We start from the raw sequence: 19,113 nt of genomic DNA, 5'->3' as shown, positions 1-19,113 counted from the left end.
CACACACACTTCTTGTGCTTGGTATGTTGTTTAATAATCTCTCTCTCTCTCTCTGTCTCTGTCTCTGTCTCTCTCTCTCTCTCTCTCTCTCTCTCTCTCAGGCTGTATTAAGATCGTGAATCTTCAAGGGAGGCTGAAGTCCAGCAGGAAGCTCTCAGCAGAGCTCACCTTCAACTTCCAGATCGAAGCCATAGGTACGAAAACTACAACCAACCTACACCTACCACCATCCTAAACAACCAACACCAGTGTGTTTACAGGACAGTGTGTTGACTCCTGTTTTGTCCTCTGTGTGTTTACTCTCTGTTGTTTCCTCAGTGTGTTTACATGAGTGTGTTTACAGGACTGTGTGTTTACTCTCTGTTGTGTCCTCAGTGTGTTTACAGGACAGTGTGTTTACTCTCTGTTGTTTCCTCAGTGTGTTTACAGGACTGTGTGTTTACTCTTTGTTGTTTCCTCAGTGTGTATACAGGACAGTGTGTTTACTCTCTGTTGTGTCCTCAGTGTGTTTACAGGACTGTGTGTTTACTCTCTGTTGTTTCCTCAGTGTGTTTACTCTCTGTTGTTTCCTCAGTGTGTTTACAGTACAGTGTGTTTACAGGACTGTGTGTTTACTCTCTGTTAGAGATGTCCGATATTATCGGCCCACCGATATTATCGGCCAGATATTAGCATAAAAATGTAATATCGCTATCGGATTTTTTTTGAAAAAAAAAAAAAAAAACATGGCACTTTTCCCTTAAATTAAGTTGAAGTATTTTTCTTATTTTGCACAGACAATATTAACATTTGGAAAGCCTTGTTGCATTAAAGAATGCATCCAGTGGGGCATCACAATAACATTAAGCATGTTGTGTTAATTCCACAACAGGAGATATGTAATGTTACCTAAATTAGGTTTGAGGAAAAATAACCCAAATATCGACATCGGTATCGGCTGATATCGGAATCGAAAATTTAGGGTTGGACAATATCGCATATCGGATATCGGCAAAAAAGCCAATATCGGACATCCCTACTCTCTGTTGTTTCCTCAGTGTGTTTAAAGGACAGTGTGTTTACTCTTTGTTGTTTCCTCAGTGTGTTTACAGGACAGTGTGTTTACTCTCTGTTGTGTCCTCAGTGTGTTTACAGGACAGTGTGTTTACAGGACTGTGTGTTTACTCTCTGTTGTTTCCTCAGTGTGTTTACAGGACAGTGTGTTTACTCTCTGTTGTGTCCTCAGTGTGTTTACAGGACAGTGTGTTTACTCTCTGTTGTGTCGTCAGTGTGTTTACAGGACAGTGTGCTGGCCTTCTGGAGACACGGCATGCAGGGGCGGAGCTTCAAGACCAATGAGGTACCGGCGGCGGCCTGTAGGGGGCGGGGCATTGCTCAGCTTATCGTTGCTACACTGACTGTGTTCTCCTCAGATCACCCAGGAGATCTCTGACAGCACGCGCATCTTCAGACTGTTGGGCTCAGACAGGTGAGAGCCCCCCTCCACACTTTACATACACACACTACCACACTATACACACACTACCACACGTACACGCTACCATACACACATACTACAGCACATGCCCACTATCCACACACACTACTATCCACAGTATCACACACTATACACAAACACTACCACATATTCTCTCTCGCTCTCGCTCTCTTTCTCTCTCTCTCTCATTTATATATATATATATATATATATATCCGTATACACCCTCATAACGGCGGTTTGTGTGTGATGGTTTGAAGAAGCCTGGAATGGCGCAACCCAGAGCCGGGGGAGCACAGCGCACGGGCCAGGTACCCCCTCTACCCTCTCTGTACCCCCGGTACCCTCTCTGTTCCCGGTTCCGGTTCCCTCTCTGTTCCCTCTCTGTTCCCGGTTCCGGTTCCCTCTCTGTTCTTGGTTCCGGTTCCCTCTCTGTTCCCTCCCTGTTCCCGGTTCCGGTTCCCTCCCTGTTCCCGGTTCCGGTTCCCCCCCTGTTCCCGGTTCCGGTTCCCTCCCTGTTCCCGGTTCTGGTTCCCTCTCTGTTCCCTCTCTGTTCCCGGTTCCAGTTCCCTCTCTGTTCCCTCTCTGTTCCCGGTTCCTTTTCTTTTCCCTCTCTGTTCCCTCTCTGTTCCCTCTCTGGTCCCTCTCTGGTCCCTCTCTGTTCCCCCTCTGTTCCCCCTCTGTTCCCCCTCTGTTCCCTCTCTGGTCCCCCTCTGTTCCCCCTCTGTTCCCCCTCTGTTCCCCCTCTGTTCCCCCTCTGTTCCCCCTCTGTTCCCTCTCTGTTCCCGGTTCCCTCTCCTCTGAACAAGCTCTCTGACGGTGTTGAAGGTCTGTCCTCTGAGTGTCGGTGGTGGAGGCTGGGGGGCAGCACTGGGATGTAAACCTGTGTGTGTGTGTGTGTGTGTGTGTGTGTGTGTAGGGTGGTGGTGTTGGAGAGCCGGCCGACAGACAACCCCACGGCCCACAGCAATCTCTACATCCTTGCCGGCCACGAGAACAGCTACTGACGCACACACACACTAACACACTCACAGACAAACACTCTCTCACACACACACACACAACCCCCCCGGGGGCCTGAGAAGCAGCTGGCGGCGTGAACGGACGGTCCGAGGCAGGATGAACTCAGTCCACCCTCCTGCAAGGCATCCTGGGAAATCATCCTCTGCTTTACGACCCTGCAAAGCATCCTGGGAAACCAAGTCCACCATCAAAGCTATTTCTGCTACGGCTACCGCTAGCGCTGCTACGGCTAATACAATTACTGCTACTGCTTGCGCTCCACAGACGTTCCCTGCTCCTCTTTCATTCCTCCCCCGCTCCACCGGTGGGTCCCTCGGAGCCTCCTGCTAGCCGCCGCGCCGCGCTAACCCGACCTATTTAATGGATGTGAATAGATACCAGATAAGGAACACTAAGTAACTCTGGAGATAGTCGCCTTCTCTCCAGCGCTGACAGACAGACAGACAGGTAGGCTGACAGGCAGACAGGTAGGCTGACAGGCAGGTAGGCTGACAGGCAGACAGGTAGGCTGACAGGCAGACAGGCTGACAGACAGACAGGCTGACAGACAGACAGACCGACCGGGGGGGCCATCACTTCCGGATTCAGGCAGAGCTTCTCTTTGCCATGGTAACGGGTAGGCTGTGATGCGATGCTCAAGATCCTGATGCAACGTGATGACATCATACAGGAAGTGATGTTGTGCAGCTCATGGTCTGGCTGGGCCAACAGGAAGTAAGCACTGATTGGTCATCTTCACTTTGCATGCGTCACTGTTGTCAATCCATATGTGGGCATTGTTACCTCCTGGTTTGCGTCATGGCGGCCGACAGAGGATGTGTGTGTGTGTATATGTGTGTGTGTGTGTGTGTGTGTGTGTGTGATTGTGTGTGTGGGGGTATTTATGTGAATCATCATGAGCAACACTTTTATTTTTTAATCACCATTTTAATACTTCGCCTCGCGTCAGATTTTATGTTTTTTTAAGACATTGGAACGATTGCTGGTCACACGTAAAGTGGTGAGGAGCAAATGTTGTCTATATAATATATGAAGAGGTGTGTATGCACAGGATGCTGTGTGTGTGTGTGTGTGTGTGTGTGTGTGTGTGTGTGGACGAGGAAGGTGTGTGTCTGCCCTTGGCCTGCTGGGGGCGCCCCTGAGAGGTGGAACACCAGACCTCTGTCCCTAGAAGGACGTTGGGTCGAGGACCAACACTCCGCACTACTGAGGTGGAGGACGTAGTGATTCACTGTCAGCGTGGGGTCGTGTGTAAACCCACCCCCCCACTGTCAGTGTGGGATCATGTTTAACACCCCCTTCCCCCCCCCCCCCCCCCCCCCCCCCCCCTCTGTCACCGTGGGGTTGTGGTTTAACACCCCCTCTGTCTGATACCCGATCACACAAACTCCCGTCACTAGACGTCCTTTCTTTGCTGGAGGTGTGACCTGGACTAAATGGTCTCTACATCTCTGACCTGTCAACCAGTAGTAGTAGCTGGTTAACCAGATAACTAGTCATCTGACCCACATGGCTTATTAGCTGGTTAGCCAGGTAACTAGTCATCGGACCCACATGGCTCGTTAACCAGGAACTAGCCATTTGACCTCCAAGGCTTGTTTAGTGCTAAACGTTAAACAGCTAACTAACCATGTGGGTCACATCGCTAGTGCCTCGTTAACCAATTAATGAGCCAAATGGGTCACATGGCTTATTAACAGATAATGAGCTAGACAAAGTGCTCATTCTGCCTTGCTTAATCCCAGAGCCTGCGTCTGTTAATACTACAGTACAGACCGCAGTACAACCGCAGTACAGACCACAGCACTACTCAGCTCTATCCTCAAAACACTATCCAATGTTTTTATGATGTCATAACTCTCCGATGTTTTCGTGTCATAACACTCTCCCGATCTTTTCATGATGTCATAACACTCTTCCGGTGTTCTAATGACGTCATAACGCTCTCCCGATGTATTAATGTTGCGATGCACACATTCTAATCTGTACATAGTGTAAAATAAAATCTGTTGGTTTTACATATTGTATAATTGCCTATATTTTGTTTGGGACATGTAACCGACGGCAACGCTAACACATTAAAGAGGAAACTAAGACTAAGTCTCGTCCTTCTTACTCAGACGACCTTCCTGTTAACTCAACGTCATTGTTTACTCTGCATATAAAACAGTCTTTGGTACAGAAGTCATCATTTATTGTGAATAGGCAAAGAAAGGTTTTCCCTGCAACAATAAGCATAAATATTGAATAAGTATACTTGATGTTGTATTTAGCATTCGTTCAGAGTTGAAGCGCTCTCTGGATTCTGACCTCAGTCTGCTATTTACAATTGGAAATGATCGGAGCAGAGAGACAGTCCGATTAAAAGCATATGATATTCAAAAAGAGTTGAACGCAGAGTGATTGTAGTCGCAGTAACGTGTTCCACTGGCTAACCACCATGGGTCGGTATAAACAGACCATTGATAGCATAGAAAAGTGGAGTTAACAGGATTGTGGTACAGGAAATAAAACATTGTGTGTGTGTGTGTGTGTGTTCACACTGCAGTACCCCGGACCGCCTCCGGGGGTCCCGGTCTCTGGTCCTGATCGCTGGTTTCACTCTTCTCCTTCTTTTCCTCCGCACTTCTAGAGAGACAGACAGGCAGTTAGGTAGACAAACATGCAGGCAGACAGACCGATTGGCAGACCGACAGAGAAACAGACAGACAGGCAGGCAGACCGACATGCCTGTCATTCATTTCATGGTATTTATGGCATGAATACATGAGGATCTTGTGTTTATATCATGATATTGATATGAATACATGAGGATCATGTGTTCATATCATGGTATTGATGAACACATGAGGATCTCCTACCTCTTCTTGAAGAGCCTCTTGAAGGAGCTTCTGAAGCCTCCTTTCTCCTGCTTCCTTCCCCGCTCACTCAGAGGGGTGTGGCTTATCTCCTCAGCCCCGCCTCTCCACCGGGGCTCCTCCCCCCACGCCTGGGCCGCGGGGTCCTGGGGGTCAGGGGTCAGACTGTCTGGGGGTCTTGGCCGTGGAGATGTATGATACTAGACGATGTAATTGGTGTATATGTACCTGGGGGATGCTGATGTGTAGTTCGGGCTCCAGGGAGTGGGGGCTGCTCCCCAGGTGGACCGGGCCCCTGCGTGTTGGGGTGGGACACCCCTTGCTGCTGCCCTGTCTCTCCAGCGCCCTCCGGTGGCCGTGGTCGGGACCGGCGTCCACACAGCTCACCGTGCTGTCCAGCTGCAGGCCGTTCAGAGACTGACGGAGACACCGTTATCACACCGCTATCACACCGTTATCACACCGCTATCACACCGTTATCACACCGCTATCACAACGCTATCACACCGTTATCACACCACTATCACGCTATCACACCACTATCACAACGCTATCACACCACTATCACAACGCTATCACACCGCTATCACACCGTTATCACACCACTATCACAACGCTATCACACCACTATCACACCGCTATCACACCACTATCAAACCACTATCACACCGCTATCACAACGCTATCACACCGCTATCACAACGCTATCACACCGTTATCACACCGCTATCACACCGCTATCACAACGCTACCACTCCACTACCACACCACTACCACACCACTATCACTCCACTATCACTCGCCTCCCCAGAGCATCCTATCCTGGCCTCACCTTGCTCTTCCTCTGGCCGGCCTGCAGGGGGCGCTGGGGGCTGTGCCGCCTCAGGACGGCCTCGTCTGGGGACACGCAGCCCCGGGGAGAGGCCCTGGGGCGGCTCCCCCCGTAGGCCTCACGGGGCGTGGGCACGTTGGCCGCCAGCGCCCGGCGGGGGGCCGAGGAGGTGCGGGGACACCTGACGAAGGCGATGTCGATGGAGGAGGAGGAGGAGGAGCCGGAGGAGCAGCGGTCCAACAGCGAGCCGTCGTGCAGCGAGTCGCCGTCCCCCCCGCAGACCCCGCCCCCCTCGGGGGGGTCCCCGGGCAGAAGGAACTCCCCCAGGGCCTGGGCCAGCGCAGAGCCCGCCGCCCCCGGTTGGGGGTCCGGGCGGGGCTTACATGGCCCGCCGTGGCTCTCCGGGATGCTGCGTAACCCTGGAGACGGTTGCTGGCGTTAGATGGGGCGGGGTGGGCGGACTCTGATGGGGTCTCGTGGGGGGGGGGGGGGGGGGGGTACGGACCTGTGGGCTTGGCCGTCCGGGGTTCCGGGTCCGGGCTGAAGTAGGGCAAGGGGCCGCAGCGGTCCCGGGGGTACCGGTCCGGGTCCCGGCCCCAGTCCTGGTAGTCCTGGTAGTCCTGGTAGGGGGTCCTGGTCCGGGACTGGATCTGCTCCAGAAGCCTCTGCTTACTGCGCTTCACCTGGGTCACATGGTCTCTAGAGAAGGGGAGGGGGGAGAGAGGGAGGGAGGGAGGAGAGAAGGAAAGAATTTACTTTTACGGTTTAATGGCAATAATTGCTAGGCGCTAAAGGTTATTATTATAGTGGGAGGAGCTAGGCGCTACAGGTTAGCATCATAGTGGGAGGAGCTAGGCGCTACAGATTAGCATCAAAGTGGGAGGAGCTAGGTGCTACAGGTTACCCACATCATTGAGCTGCTCAGGGGACTCAGGGAGCCACACTCAGTGAACATATGCTTCATGGAGGACCTAAAGGAGGACACAGAGAACATGTAAGGAGGGGTTCAACAGTACAGGTTCAGGTCATTAAGGTGCAGGTAGGGGTTAGACAGTACAGAGACAGGTCATGGAGGAGGTAGGGGTTAGACAGTACAGAGACAGGTCATGGAGGAGGTAGGGGTTAGACAGTACAGAGACAGGTCATGGAGCAGGTAGGGGTTAGACAGTACAGAGACAGGTCATGGAGGAGGTAGGGGTTAGACAGTACAGAGACAGGTCATGGAGGAGGTAGGGGTTAGACAGTACAGAGACAGGTCATGGAGCAGGTAGGGGTTAGACAGTACAGAGACAGGTCATGGAGCAGGTAGGGGTTAGACAGTTCAGTGAGACCTGTTGGCCCCCAGCAGGTCCTGGTTCTGCGCGGTGAAGGACCTGAACTGCTGGATGGAGACGAGGAGCAGGAAGTAGTCTGGGTGGTCCACCTCCGTCTGCCTCAGCAGAGCCTAGACACACACACACACACACACACACACACACACACACACACACACACACACACACACACACACACATAGAGATAAATAAACACTATATGTTTGTGTGTATGTGTGTGCATACCTGTAGCAGCAGTTTGTGTGTGTGTGTGTGTGTGTGTGTGTGTAATTCTAGCAGCATGGAGTACTGTGTGTGTGTGTGTGTGTGTGTGTGTACTGTGCATATGTGTGTGTGTGTGCGTGTGTACCTGTAGTAGCAGGGTGTATTGGGGAATCCTCTGCACCGGTTGGATGAGCAGCGACTGGAGTGATGGCCGCGACTCGTCTCCCTCACACTGACCAATCACAGCCCGGGGAGGACGGCAAATCACAGCCCGGGGAAGGACGGCCAATCACAGCCAGGGGGAGGAGGGCCAATCACAGCCAAGGGGGACGGCCAATCACAGCCCGGGGGAGAATGGCCAATCACAGCCAGGGGCAGGAGGGCCAATCAGAGGAGACCAGGAGGGACGCAAGCTTGTTAACATTAATAACGGTAAAGACGGTCTGACCCACCCTGGAGGTCAAAGGTGGACCTGTTGCTCCCAGGTCATGTGACAGGTCATGTGACGTACCTCCAGCAGCGCGGCGGTGTGAGCGCTGGCGGTCAGCAGGCCGACCAGCGCCAGGCAGTCCGGGAGCTCCTTCAGGTAGGACAGGTAGAGGTCCAGGAAGTCACTCTGGGGTCACAGGTCACACAGGTCATAACGCTGATCCTCTCCCCTGATTGGCTGAGGAGTAGGAGCCCTCTAGCTCCTCCATGGTGATGAACATGTTGTCATCACATGTTGTCATCGCATGTTATATCACATGTTATATACCATTCCTGCAACATGTTATCAACACATTTTGCATCACATTTTGTCATCACATCTCTCCGACGCTCCCTCTCCGCCCTGTGTTTACAGATCACCATGGTTACAGATCCCCATGTTTACACAGGGTTCCCGCGGATCCTTAAAAAGTCTTAAATTCATACATTGAAAAATAAGGCCTTAAATAGCATTAAAAAGTCTTAAATCCATCTTTCAAAAGTCTTAAAAATGTTTACACATGGTAAGTAGGATTTTATGATTGTAATTAGTCTCAAATCTAAAAACGAATAGTTAACATTTTTTATATATGTATAAAATAGCAGTAATGTTGCGCAATCACGAGAGCGGAACCAACAAAACATTTGTTTTGTGGCCGTGACTCAGATGCACGTCGTTCAGGTGCGCAAGAGGTCTTTTTTGTTTCTGTCCAAAAAGCCTACTGATAGTGGAAATATGTTCAAATACATTTTTCCACTAGTGTTTATTGTGTCGTTGGTGTTCAATTTCCTTTCAAGTGGCATTAAAAAAGTCTTAAAAAGTCTTAAATGTAACTTTCATTAAGCTGTAGGAACCATGTTACAGATCACCGTGGTTACATATCACCATGGTTACCTCTTTGCTGGTGAGCTTCATGAACACGTCCCCCATGATGCCCTGCCACTGGCTCTTCAGCACCCTCTCCTGGAGCGTGTGGAGGAGGTGGAGGTGCTGCTGGATCAGGAACCGCAGGGAGCTGGGGAACACACTGGGGGAGAGAGGGGGAGACGGAGAGGGGGGGAGGGAGGGGGAGAGGGGGGGGGGGGAGAGAGGGGGGGAGGGGGGAGAGAGAGAGGGGGAGACGGAGAGGGGGGGAGGGGGGAGAGAGGGGGGGAGGGGGGAGAGAGAGAGGGGGAGACGGAGAGGGAGAGAGGGGGGGAGGGAGGGGGAGGGGGGGAGGGAGAGGTAGAGGTAGAGGGGGGAGAGAGAGGAGGGGGAGAAAGAGGGATAGGGGGGAGAGGGGGAGAGGGAGAGAGGGGAGAGGGAGGGAGAGGAGAGAGAGGGGGGATGAGTGAGAGAGAGGGGGGAGGGGGCAGGATAGAGAGAGACAGGGTAGAGGAGAGAGAGGGATCAGGCAGGCTGAAGGAAGGTGCGCCGTGCGTGCGTGCGTGTGTACGTGCGCAGTGTTTTCGCGCGCGGCTCACCGCTGGTCCTTGGGGCCCGGGGCCTCGGAGCCGTTGAAGGAGATGTTGGCCTTCAGCAGGAGGCTGAGGTACGAGACGTAGACGCGCTCCGACTCCAGCAGCTCCAGAGACGCACGCTGCCTGCTGTCTGCAACACACAGTAGACACAGTGATACACACACAGTACACACATAGCACACACACAGTACACACAGTGATACACACACAGTACACACAGTGATACACACACAGTACACACAGTGATACACACACAGTACACACAGTGATACACACACAGTACACACAGTGATACACACACAGTACACACAGTGATACACACACAGTACACACAGTGATACACACACAGTACACACAGTGATACACACACAGTACACACAGTGATACACACACAGTACACACAGTGATACACACACAGTACACACAGTGATACACACACAGTGCACACAGTGATACACACACAGTACACACAGTGATACACACATAGTACACACATAGCACACACACAGTACACACAGTGATACACACATAGTACACACATAGCACACACACAGTACACACAGTGATACACACACAGTACACACATAGCACACACACAGTACACACAAACAGTACAGTACACACATAGCACACACACAGTACACACAGTGATACACACACAGTACACACATAGCACACACATAGTACACACAATTATACACACACATAGCACACACATAGTACACACAATTATACTCACACACGCACACAATACACAGACGGTACACACACTAAACACAGCACACACCGAGTACACGCAATAAGAAACACACAGTACACACATCAGGGGAGGTAGTGCTAGTACTCTTACTGATACTGGTATGGGGTAGTACTGGTATGAGGTAGCAGTGGTTTGAGGTAGTACTTGTACTGGTATGAGGTAGTACTGGCACTGGTATGAGGTAGCATTGGTACTGGTATGAGAGTACTGGTATGAGGTAACATGGTCCTGGCAGGAGGTAGTACTCGTACTGGTATGAGGAAGCATTTGTACAGGTATGATGTAGTACTGGTATGAGGTAGTACTTGTACTGGTATGAGGTAGTACTGGTACTGGTATGAGGTAGGCTAGGCACTGGTTCTCTTACTGGTGTCGTGGCCTGGTGGCTCCGCCTCCTCTCTGCCGTTCCTCTCTCTCCTCGCTCTCTGGAAGCCGGCCTCTGCACCCGCTATTATACATAACATACTACTGTTATACACACATAAACTACTGTAATACACACATATACTACTGTAATACACATATACTACTGTAATACACATATATACTACTGTAATACACATATATACTACTGTAATACACATATACTACTGTAATACACATATATACTACTGTAAAACATATATACTACTGTAATACACATATACTACTGTAATACACATATATATATTACTGTAATACAAATATATAGAGATCTCAATCATGGGAAATTAGTCTTCTCCTCACACTAAATCCCGCCAAAAATTGTCACTGTCATTGTTCATGTTTGTAGCGTTCACATATAGTATATACTAAGACAAAAATTTACCTCAGGCTCAGTGAATAGGGGGGAATAGCCCCCTCGACCTTCTGTCTCCGGGGCTATTCCCCACTATTCACTTCACCTTCGGCTAATAATTTTTCAATATTGTAAATAAGATATATATGAAATCCATAATATGTATATATGATATCTATAATATATATATGTATATTATATCTATAGCATAGATCCATATACTCAGCAGGTGGACTGACTCTGAGTGGCAGCCGTGCTTCTGTTGCTGTGATTTGTCAAACTGGAGAAGTAGTGTTGGATGACGTTGAGCTCTGATTGGCTGGTCAAACTGCTATGTCCCTCCCCCAACAGCAGGTCTCCCTTAGAGCTCTTCCTGTTGCAGAGCCAATCACAGACCAGGATACAAAAAATATCTCACGTGATTAATCACACATTCACTCATACTGTGTGTGTACATGCTTGTTTGCGTGCGTGCGTGCGTGCGTGCGTGCGTGTGTGTGTGTGGACCTCTGGGGGGTGAGGTGTGTGTGTGTGTGTGTGTGTGTGTGTGTGTGTGTGTGTGTGTGTGTGTGTGTGAGTGTGTGTGAGATTTTGTTTGTGTGTGTGTGTGAGGACCTCTTGGGGGCCAGGTGTGTGTGGAGCAGCTCCATCTTCCTCTGCACCTCCCTCTGACTGCAGGAGACTTCCCTCACCTGGAGCACAGCACCACCTAGCTCCTCCTAGACACGCACGCACGCACGCACACACGCACGCACGCACGCATGCACGCACGCACGCACGCACACACACACACACACACACACACACACACACACACACACACACACACACACACACACACACTCACAGACATAAACACAGACGCACACACAGACACACACACAGACATTTGTGTATTTATATTTGTATAAAATTATGTACTTGTGTATATATAAGCACCTAGTAGGAGCTAGGAGATAAAGACACATGTATAGTATATATATTATGTTTATAATGTATATAGTGTATGTACTGTATATATATAACTATGCATAATGTAAATGTTTGTCTTTACCTTGAAGGCGCTCACGGTGGTCTTCAGGTCACTCATCTCCTGCTGGACGTCCAGGAGGTCCGCCCGCAGCCCCTCCTCCTGGCTCTGGGTCCTCTGGCGCAGCTCAGACAGCTCCACCAGGGCACAGTGGAGCCCCTCGCGCAGCTGCACCACCAGGCCCTGCAGCTGCGCCGTGGGGACAGTCGGTCACTAATGACCACGGTGTGACCGGGACACGCCCTTCAGATAACCAGAGAGGACGCCCACACACTCACAAAGCTGTGTGTGTGTCTCTCTCCTTCTCTCTCTCCCTCTCTCTCGCTCTCTCTCTGTCATGTGAAAGCCATCAGGCAAAGTTTCTCTTCTCATAACTGAATCAAAGGTCTGTCCTTTCTGCTTGAACTAGGACCTCACTAGTCCACACATTGAGATGACCTATATCAGTGTAGTCTCTCTCTCTCTCTCTCTCTCTCTCTCTCTCTCTCTCTCTCTCTCTCTCTCTCTCTCTCTCTCTCTCTCTCTCTCTCTCTCTCTCTCTCTCTCTCTCTCTCTCTCTCTCTCTCTCTCTCTCTCTCTCTCTCTCTCTCTCTCTCTCCAGACAGTAAGACAGTTTTTATTTTTGTAAGTTTGTGTAAAGTTGTCTCGGGCCATGTCTCTCTTGAATAACTGGTTTTATCTAAATGAAACCTCACTTGTTAAATAAAGATACGCATACAAATTTATGTGTATATATATACAGGGTGCGATTTGTTTGGAGGGACGGGAGGTAAAATTTAGGGGTTGATTAAATGTTTAATGTATTTTTAGTTTGCATTTAAAATGAATGTTCAACTGTTTGAAATGTAGGCTAATAGGGCATACCATTAACTTAAAGAATTAGGGCTGTTGAAACATCCCCCCCCTCTGTTTTTTTGACAAATCTCACTCTGTATATATATATATATATATATATATATATATATATATATATATATCTGAGGTGGTAAATTAAATATATTATATAATAAACCTTAGGAATTTAAAACACAGCTGTGATCTTTGTGGACACTATTCCCTTTACTGGCAGGATCACATGTCACTGATCACAAATACCAATATGAAGAAAAGAAGCTTCTTCTCCATGTCTTTAACTTATATCACTGTCTAACCCCTACCTGCTCCCTTGATGAACTGTCTCTGTACTGTCCAACCCCTACCTGGTCCTTAATAACCTGTCTCTATGCTGTCTAACCCCTAACTGGTCCTCAATGACCTGTATCTGTACTGTGTAACCCCTACCTGCTCCTTATTGACCTGTCTCAGTACTGTCTAACCCCTACCTCCTCCTTAGTGAACCGTCTCAGTTCTGTTTAACCCCCACCTGCTGTCTGTAGCCACTGTATGGTTACCTGAATGATCTCTAACCTGGAGTCCTCCTCCTCTTCCTCCTCATCCTCCTCTTCCTCCTCTTCCTCCTGGTCATCTAGAGAACAGGAGAGATAAACACACACACACACACACACACACACACACACACACACACACACACACACACACACACACACACACACACACACACACACACACACACACGTTGTAGTTATAAGGTAAGTTAGTTCAACATTATTACGTGTTAAACCAGGGGACTAGTTAAACCAGGGTATGGGTTAAACCATTTGACAGGTTAAGCCAGGGGAGAGGAGCTGGTTAAACCATATGACTGGTTAAACCATGTTACTGGTTAAACCATGTGAAGCATTAAACCATGCTACTGGTTAAACCATGTGAGGCGTTAAACCATGTTAGTTGTTAAACCAGGGGACAGGTTAAACCATGTGACTGGTTAAACCATGTTAGTGGTTAAACCAGGGGACTGGTTAAACCATGTTAGTGGTTAAACCAGGGGAGAGGAGCCGGTTAAACCAGGGGGGGGGGGGGGCCGACTGCAGCTTGTCCTCCTCAACCAGACAGTTGGCCGTTGTCCGCAGGGAGGGGCCAGAGGTCGCCGTGTGACATCATCAGATCTCATCGCAAATGTCAGCCAGTCATATTTTAACATTTATCTTTTATGGACAACCACAGCAGGCGTACGTCCAGAGGAAGAACACAACTCCCCAAAACTCGCCAGTATCCCTTTAAAACCATGTGAGTGATGTCCTCCCTATCTGCTACCAGTAAATACTTGATATCTAGGATACATCTGGCTCTTTAGGGTTAGACCATCCATCCCTGCTGCCTCGTGGAGACCCCCGTATCAGAGCTCAGAGTAAAGACCCCGACACACAGTAGAGACGTAACTGCTCTCTCCATCCCTCCGGAGATCACAGCCTGAGGACAGAACCACGCATCAGATACAGACGGCATCAGGAGCGTGTGATCTTGTGATGTTTACAGATGAGCTGTAGAACAGTGACCAGCTGTAGACCAGTGAACAGCTGTAGACCAGGGACCAGGTGTAGACCAGTGACCAGCTGTAGAACAGTGACCAGGTGTAGACCAGTGACCAGCTGTAGAACAGTGACCAGCTTTAGACCAGCTGTAGACCAGAGACCAGCTGTAGACCAGTGACCAGCTGTAGACCAGCTGTAGACCAGCTGTAGACCAGCTGTAGACCAGTGACCAGTTGTAGACCAGCTGTAGACCAGCGGTAGGCCGGTGACCAGCTGAAGACCAGCTGTAGACCAGCTGTAGACCAGCTGTAGACCAGCTGTAGACCAGCTGTAGACCAGCTGTAGACCCCGTCCTGGGTCCCCTCCCCATCAGTCTGTTAAGTCGTTACCACGGCGCCGTGGGGCCATTACCACCACCTCACATCAGGTGACTGAGCTGGAGGGGTACTCCCCTCCACCTCCCTCCTCCTTCTCCTTCCTCCTCTTCCTCCTCCTCCTCCTCCTCCTCCTCCTCCTCCTCATCTACCTTCCTCCTCCTTCCTCCTCCTCCACCTTCCTTCTCCCCTTCCTCCTCTACCTCCTCCTTCCTCCTCCTCTAAGCCCCAGCACCAACAGTTTGATATGGAGGTGGATTTGTTTTAGAGGAGGAAGTCGAAAAGACGTTGTTAGTGTAAATGTTTAGTGGATAGAGATATGAGAGCTGAAGAGGCTCCTAAATGCTTAATTTAGAGGCTTCAAGGAGAGACTACAGTTGGAGGCTTCAGTTAGAGGCTTCAGTAAGAGGCTTCAGTAAGAGGCTTCAGTAAGAGGCTTCAGTAAGAGGCTTCATTAAGAGGCTTCAGTAAGAGGCTTCATTAAGAGGGTTCAGTAAGAGGGTTCAGTCAGAGCCTTCAGTAAGAGGCTTCAGTAAGAGGCTTCAGTAAGAGGCTTCAGTAAGAGGCTTCAGTAAGAGGCTTCATTAAGAGGGTTCAGTAAGAGGCTTCATTATGAGGGTTCAGTCAGAGGCTTCAGTCAGAGGCTAGGTTAGAGGCCCAGACGGTCCTGGATCAACAGCCTATAACAGACTCAACGACTAACAGGAGTTTGATTCTAAAGACGTTGCGGTACAGAGATGTGTCTTACCTGGTTCTTCTGTTCGGCCTTCCACCCTCTCCTCCACCCTGGTCTCCTCTGTATCCTCCACCCTGGTCTCTTCCGTGTACTCCACCATGTTCCCCTCCATTACTCGCTCCACTCACCTCCTCTTCTACCCTTTATCCTCTCTTTCTCTGACCAGATCAGAGCGTCTCTCTCTCTCTCTCTCTCTCTCTTGAACACACACACACACACACACACACACACACACACACACACACACACACACACACACACACACACACACACACACACACACACACACACACACACACACACACACACACACACACACACACACACACACACAGACTATCTGATGTTCAGCATCTCTCTTCCTCTCATGTGAGCCCTGTGATTCCATGTCTGCACATAAAGACGCCTTGTCTTCAGAGAGAGAGAGAGAGAGAGAGAGAGAGAGAGAGAGAGAGAGAGAGAGAGAGAGAGAGAGAGAGGGGGGGGGAGAGAGAGAAATAAAGAAAGAAAGAGAGGGAGAGAGAAAGAGAGAGAGAGCAATAATGAGAGAAGAGGCAAAGATCTTGTGAATGAATTTGACAGAAACAATGAGACGCCCACCATTAACTTTAGAAAAAACTACATCCAACATGTGCAACATGTAGGGCACAACATACGACATATAAAACACAACATATTAAGAACTTACAACATTTACATACAACATTTACAGACCACATGGCACTGTTTATTTTGTCAGTGTGCGTGCATACCTGTGTGTGTGTGTGTGTGTGTGTGTGTGTGTGTGTGTGTGTGTGTGTGTGTGTGTGTGTGTGTGTGTGTGTGTGTGTGTGTGTGTGTGTGTGTGTGTGTGTGTGTGTGTCTGTGGGTGTGTGTATGTCATTGTGATCTTCTGAAGATAACATAATTGTCCTTTATCATGTGATTGAACTGCAAGAGGGAGAGAGCGAGAGCGAGCGAGAGAGAGAGAGAGAGAGAGGGAGAGGGAGAGGGAGAGAGAGAGAGAGAGAGAGAGAGAGAGAGAGAGAGAGAGAGAGAGAGAGAGAGAGAGAGAGAGAGAGAGAGAGAGGTAAAGTTAGCTATACTCCCTGTGGTTCTATAAAGTACCTAATGGGTGTCTGGTGAACATGACTATCTGTTCCCCTGTGCTCTTAGTTCAGGGCAGCGGTTAATTTCTCACTAATCTCTGCGACCCCAGCTTAATCTGCTTCCACACGATCTGCTGTACCCGATCAATTTGCCGGTGATATTGATCGGCTATACAGATTTAGGAGTGAATAGGAGTCTTCTCTATTCACACTAGAGTAGTTTCCTAACCAGTGATTATGAGTAGTTTCTATTAACAGGAGTGACTAGGAGTAGTTTCTATTAACACAACTGTAGAATATTGGTGTATTTTAGTGTCTCTCTTTTGTTCTGTTGCGTATTTTAGGAACACAAGCTGTATTTCCCTCACTTAACCAATAGGGGGTAGGACCAAACATATAAGCCGTAAATACTACACATAGCCACAAGGGAAAGCAGGACGTTACTGAAGGCTGCAATAGATACTTTAGCCACAGAGGGCAGCATCACAGACCAGGCGAGGAAAACCGAGGATTACGTCACACCGGTTCCTCTCCAAGTCTTCCGGTCCTCGCTGAGTCCATAAGAAGCTCATCTGGCCATGAAAACGAGAGAACTCTCCCGGCAGCGATTAGACATACGTGGGTTTGTGGCTAGGATCAGCTAGGAGAACACTCTCGCACGTGCTTAGAACACATCTTCAATCTCTCTTTACTTCAGGGCATCAGTTTACCATACCGAAAATACTTTATACAAATAAAGTCTCTTTAAAGCTATTCCTTTGGATTCGAATACTTTCCCTGAAGAACTACGTAATAGTTCACATTTCTAGTCTAAGAACAGGCCAGGGCCTCCCATACTGATACAAGGTGTTATCCCCAACATTCTGCCATTGTTATGTTGAACCGGTTGAACCGACCTGGTCCTCTGGGACATAGCTAGGGCCAGATACCTTATCAAGTCTGAGAGTGCGTCTGTCTACGTGTTATTCATGTATCCCATTTTTGTATAATACTCGCCCCAACCCTTTGGTTCAACGAGAAGAGGGTTCGACAGCCAAGGAACAAGTCATCAAACTGCTCCACAACCGGGTCCACTAAAGATTATTCAACCTAAATCTGTATCTCGCTGTATTCCTGGAAAATAAACCATCTATTCAACCCTCTAATCCAACCTGTCAAGCTGCTTTGATTTCGACTTCAAGAATTACTACGACTGAAAATACACAACGCAGAGTCTGTCCGAACAGTTTAGAAATAAGCTGAAATCTAACACCACTGATTAGGGTTAGTTTCTAATAACACCAGTGACTAGGAGTAGTTTATATTAACCCCAGTGACTAGGAGTAGTTCCTATTCACACCAGTGATTAGGAGTAGTTTCTATTCACACCAGTGACTAGGAGTAGTTTCTATTAACCCCAGTGACTAGGAGTAGTTCCTATTCACACCAGTGATTAGGAGTAGTTTCTATTCACACCAGTGACTAGGAGTAGTTCCTATTCACACCAGTGATTAGGAGTAGTTTCTATTCACACCAGTGACTAGGAGTAGTTTCTATTCACACCAGTGAATAGGAGTAGTTTGCGCTTCAGTTTTTATACAGGACGTCTAGGGGTTAATATGGATGACCCTGGGCCGTGACCCAGGGCCCTGACCCTGACCCCGGGCCGTGACCCCGGGCTGTGTCCCCGGGCAGTGACCCCGGGCTCCGACCCTGGAACCGGTATTAAGAACAGAGGCCATGTATAAGAACTCTGAATGAGAAACTTTCGAGAAGCTACAAGAAGATGACTATTATTGGAGCTTCAAAGGTGACATATTATATTACCAGGTGTGTGATTAGCACTTACAAGCCGTTTTATAAAGCTATGTCTTCTGACATCCCTAGTGGGCGTGTCCACCTAGATGTGTGCTGGATAGATCAGTACCAACCTACCCAGTGGACTGAACCAAACGTTGCTGATCTAGCCAGCACAAATCTAGGTAGACACGCCCACTAGTGATGTCAGAAGACGCAGATTTTCAAAACGGCTTGTAACTTTTAATCACACTCACACCTGGTTGTAATCCTTTAAATAAGATATCACGGTATTCGTAAATCTCATTAAAAATAAATCTAAATTATATAATTATTTTGTTGTTGTTGTTGTTGTTGTTATTATTATTGTTATTATTATTATTATTATTATTATTATTATTATTATTATTATTATTATTATTATTATTATTATTATTATTATTAACATCATTAATATAATCCTATTATTATTACAGCGGTATAACGCGTTATTCATCCTGGCGCTGACGCGGCTCTCTGAACAAAACAGGATGCTACTTCCG

General features: G+C 48.6%; 2 protein-coding genes across 18 annotated transcripts in view; one reads left to right on the top strand and one right to left on the bottom strand.

Moving 5' to 3' along the window:
* LOC115559654 (mitogen-activated protein kinase kinase kinase kinase 3) overlaps positions 1–4,596 on the top strand; it is a 30,045-nt gene extending 25,449 nt beyond the window's left edge. For 10 of the 14 annotated variants that reach the window (XM_030378660.1, XM_030378658.1, XM_030378665.1 and 7 more), the window contains 2 exons: positions 102–194; positions 250–701. In XM_030378660.1, the coding sequence (XP_030234520.1) occupies positions 102–194; positions 250–677 (521 nt within the window). In that variant the 3' untranslated portion in view covers positions 678–701. Of the gene's footprint in view, positions 1–101; positions 195–249; positions 702–1,268; positions 1,340–1,412; positions 1,469–1,737; positions 1,789–2,396 lie in introns of those variants that run through there. The other 4 variants (XM_030378669.1, XM_030378666.1, XM_030378664.1 and 1 more) reach the window with 2 other exon arrangements.
* An 81-nt stretch (positions 4,597–4,677) lies between these two features.
* Positions 4,678–15,901, bottom strand: arhgef33 (Rho guanine nucleotide exchange factor (GEF) 33). 4 transcript variants are annotated; one of them, XM_030378688.1, is made up of 17 exons: positions 15,720–15,901; positions 13,617–13,690; positions 12,250–12,414; positions 11,811–11,914; positions 11,435–11,568; positions 10,785–10,865; positions 9,661–9,787; positions 9,092–9,224; positions 8,240–8,344; positions 7,874–7,960; positions 7,522–7,634; positions 7,099–7,161; positions 6,696–6,889; positions 6,191–6,609; positions 5,587–5,775; positions 5,362–5,504; positions 4,678–5,128 (listed from the first exon to the last, which is right to left on the bottom strand). In XM_030378688.1, exons 1-17 carry the CDS (start codon positions 15,817–15,819, stop codon positions 5,038–5,040), a joined length of 2,322 nt encoding a protein of 773 aa, XP_030234548.1. In that variant the 5' UTR covers positions 15,820–15,901; the 3' UTR covers positions 4,678–5,037. The 4 variants fall into 4 exon arrangements, with proteins under 4 accessions (XP_030234548.1, XP_030234549.1, XP_030234550.1 ...); XM_030378689.1 differs by having other exon boundaries at positions 4,678–5,125; XM_030378690.1 differs by having other exon boundaries at positions 12,250–12,408.
* Positions 15,902–19,113: the final 3,212 nt, after the last annotated feature.

This window comes from Gadus morhua, chromosome 15 (genome assembly GCF_902167405.1).
Source record: "Gadus morhua chromosome 15, gadMor3.0, whole genome shotgun sequence".
Classification (NCBI taxonomy): domain Eukaryota; kingdom Metazoa; phylum Chordata; class Actinopteri; order Gadiformes; family Gadidae; genus Gadus; species Gadus morhua.
Note: the sequence above shows the minus strand (reverse complement) of the source record. Positions and strands in the feature narration are given on the sequence as shown.

Excerpts from the sequence above, each read along its gene's own strand:
- arhgef33 (XM_030378688.1), bottom strand. The coding sequence starts at position 15,819 with ATGGAGGGGAACATGGTGGAGTACACGGAAGAGACCAGGGTGGAGGAT. Across the intron at positions 13,691-15,719 it reads AGGCCGAACAGAAGAACCAG|ATGACCAGGAGGAAGAGGAG; the intron begins GTAAGACACATC and ends CCTGTTCTCTAG. Across the intron at positions 5,776-6,190 it reads CCGGCCAGAGGAAGAGCAAG|TCTCTGAACGGCCTGCAGCT; the intron begins GTGAGGCCAGGA and ends TGTCTCCGTCAG.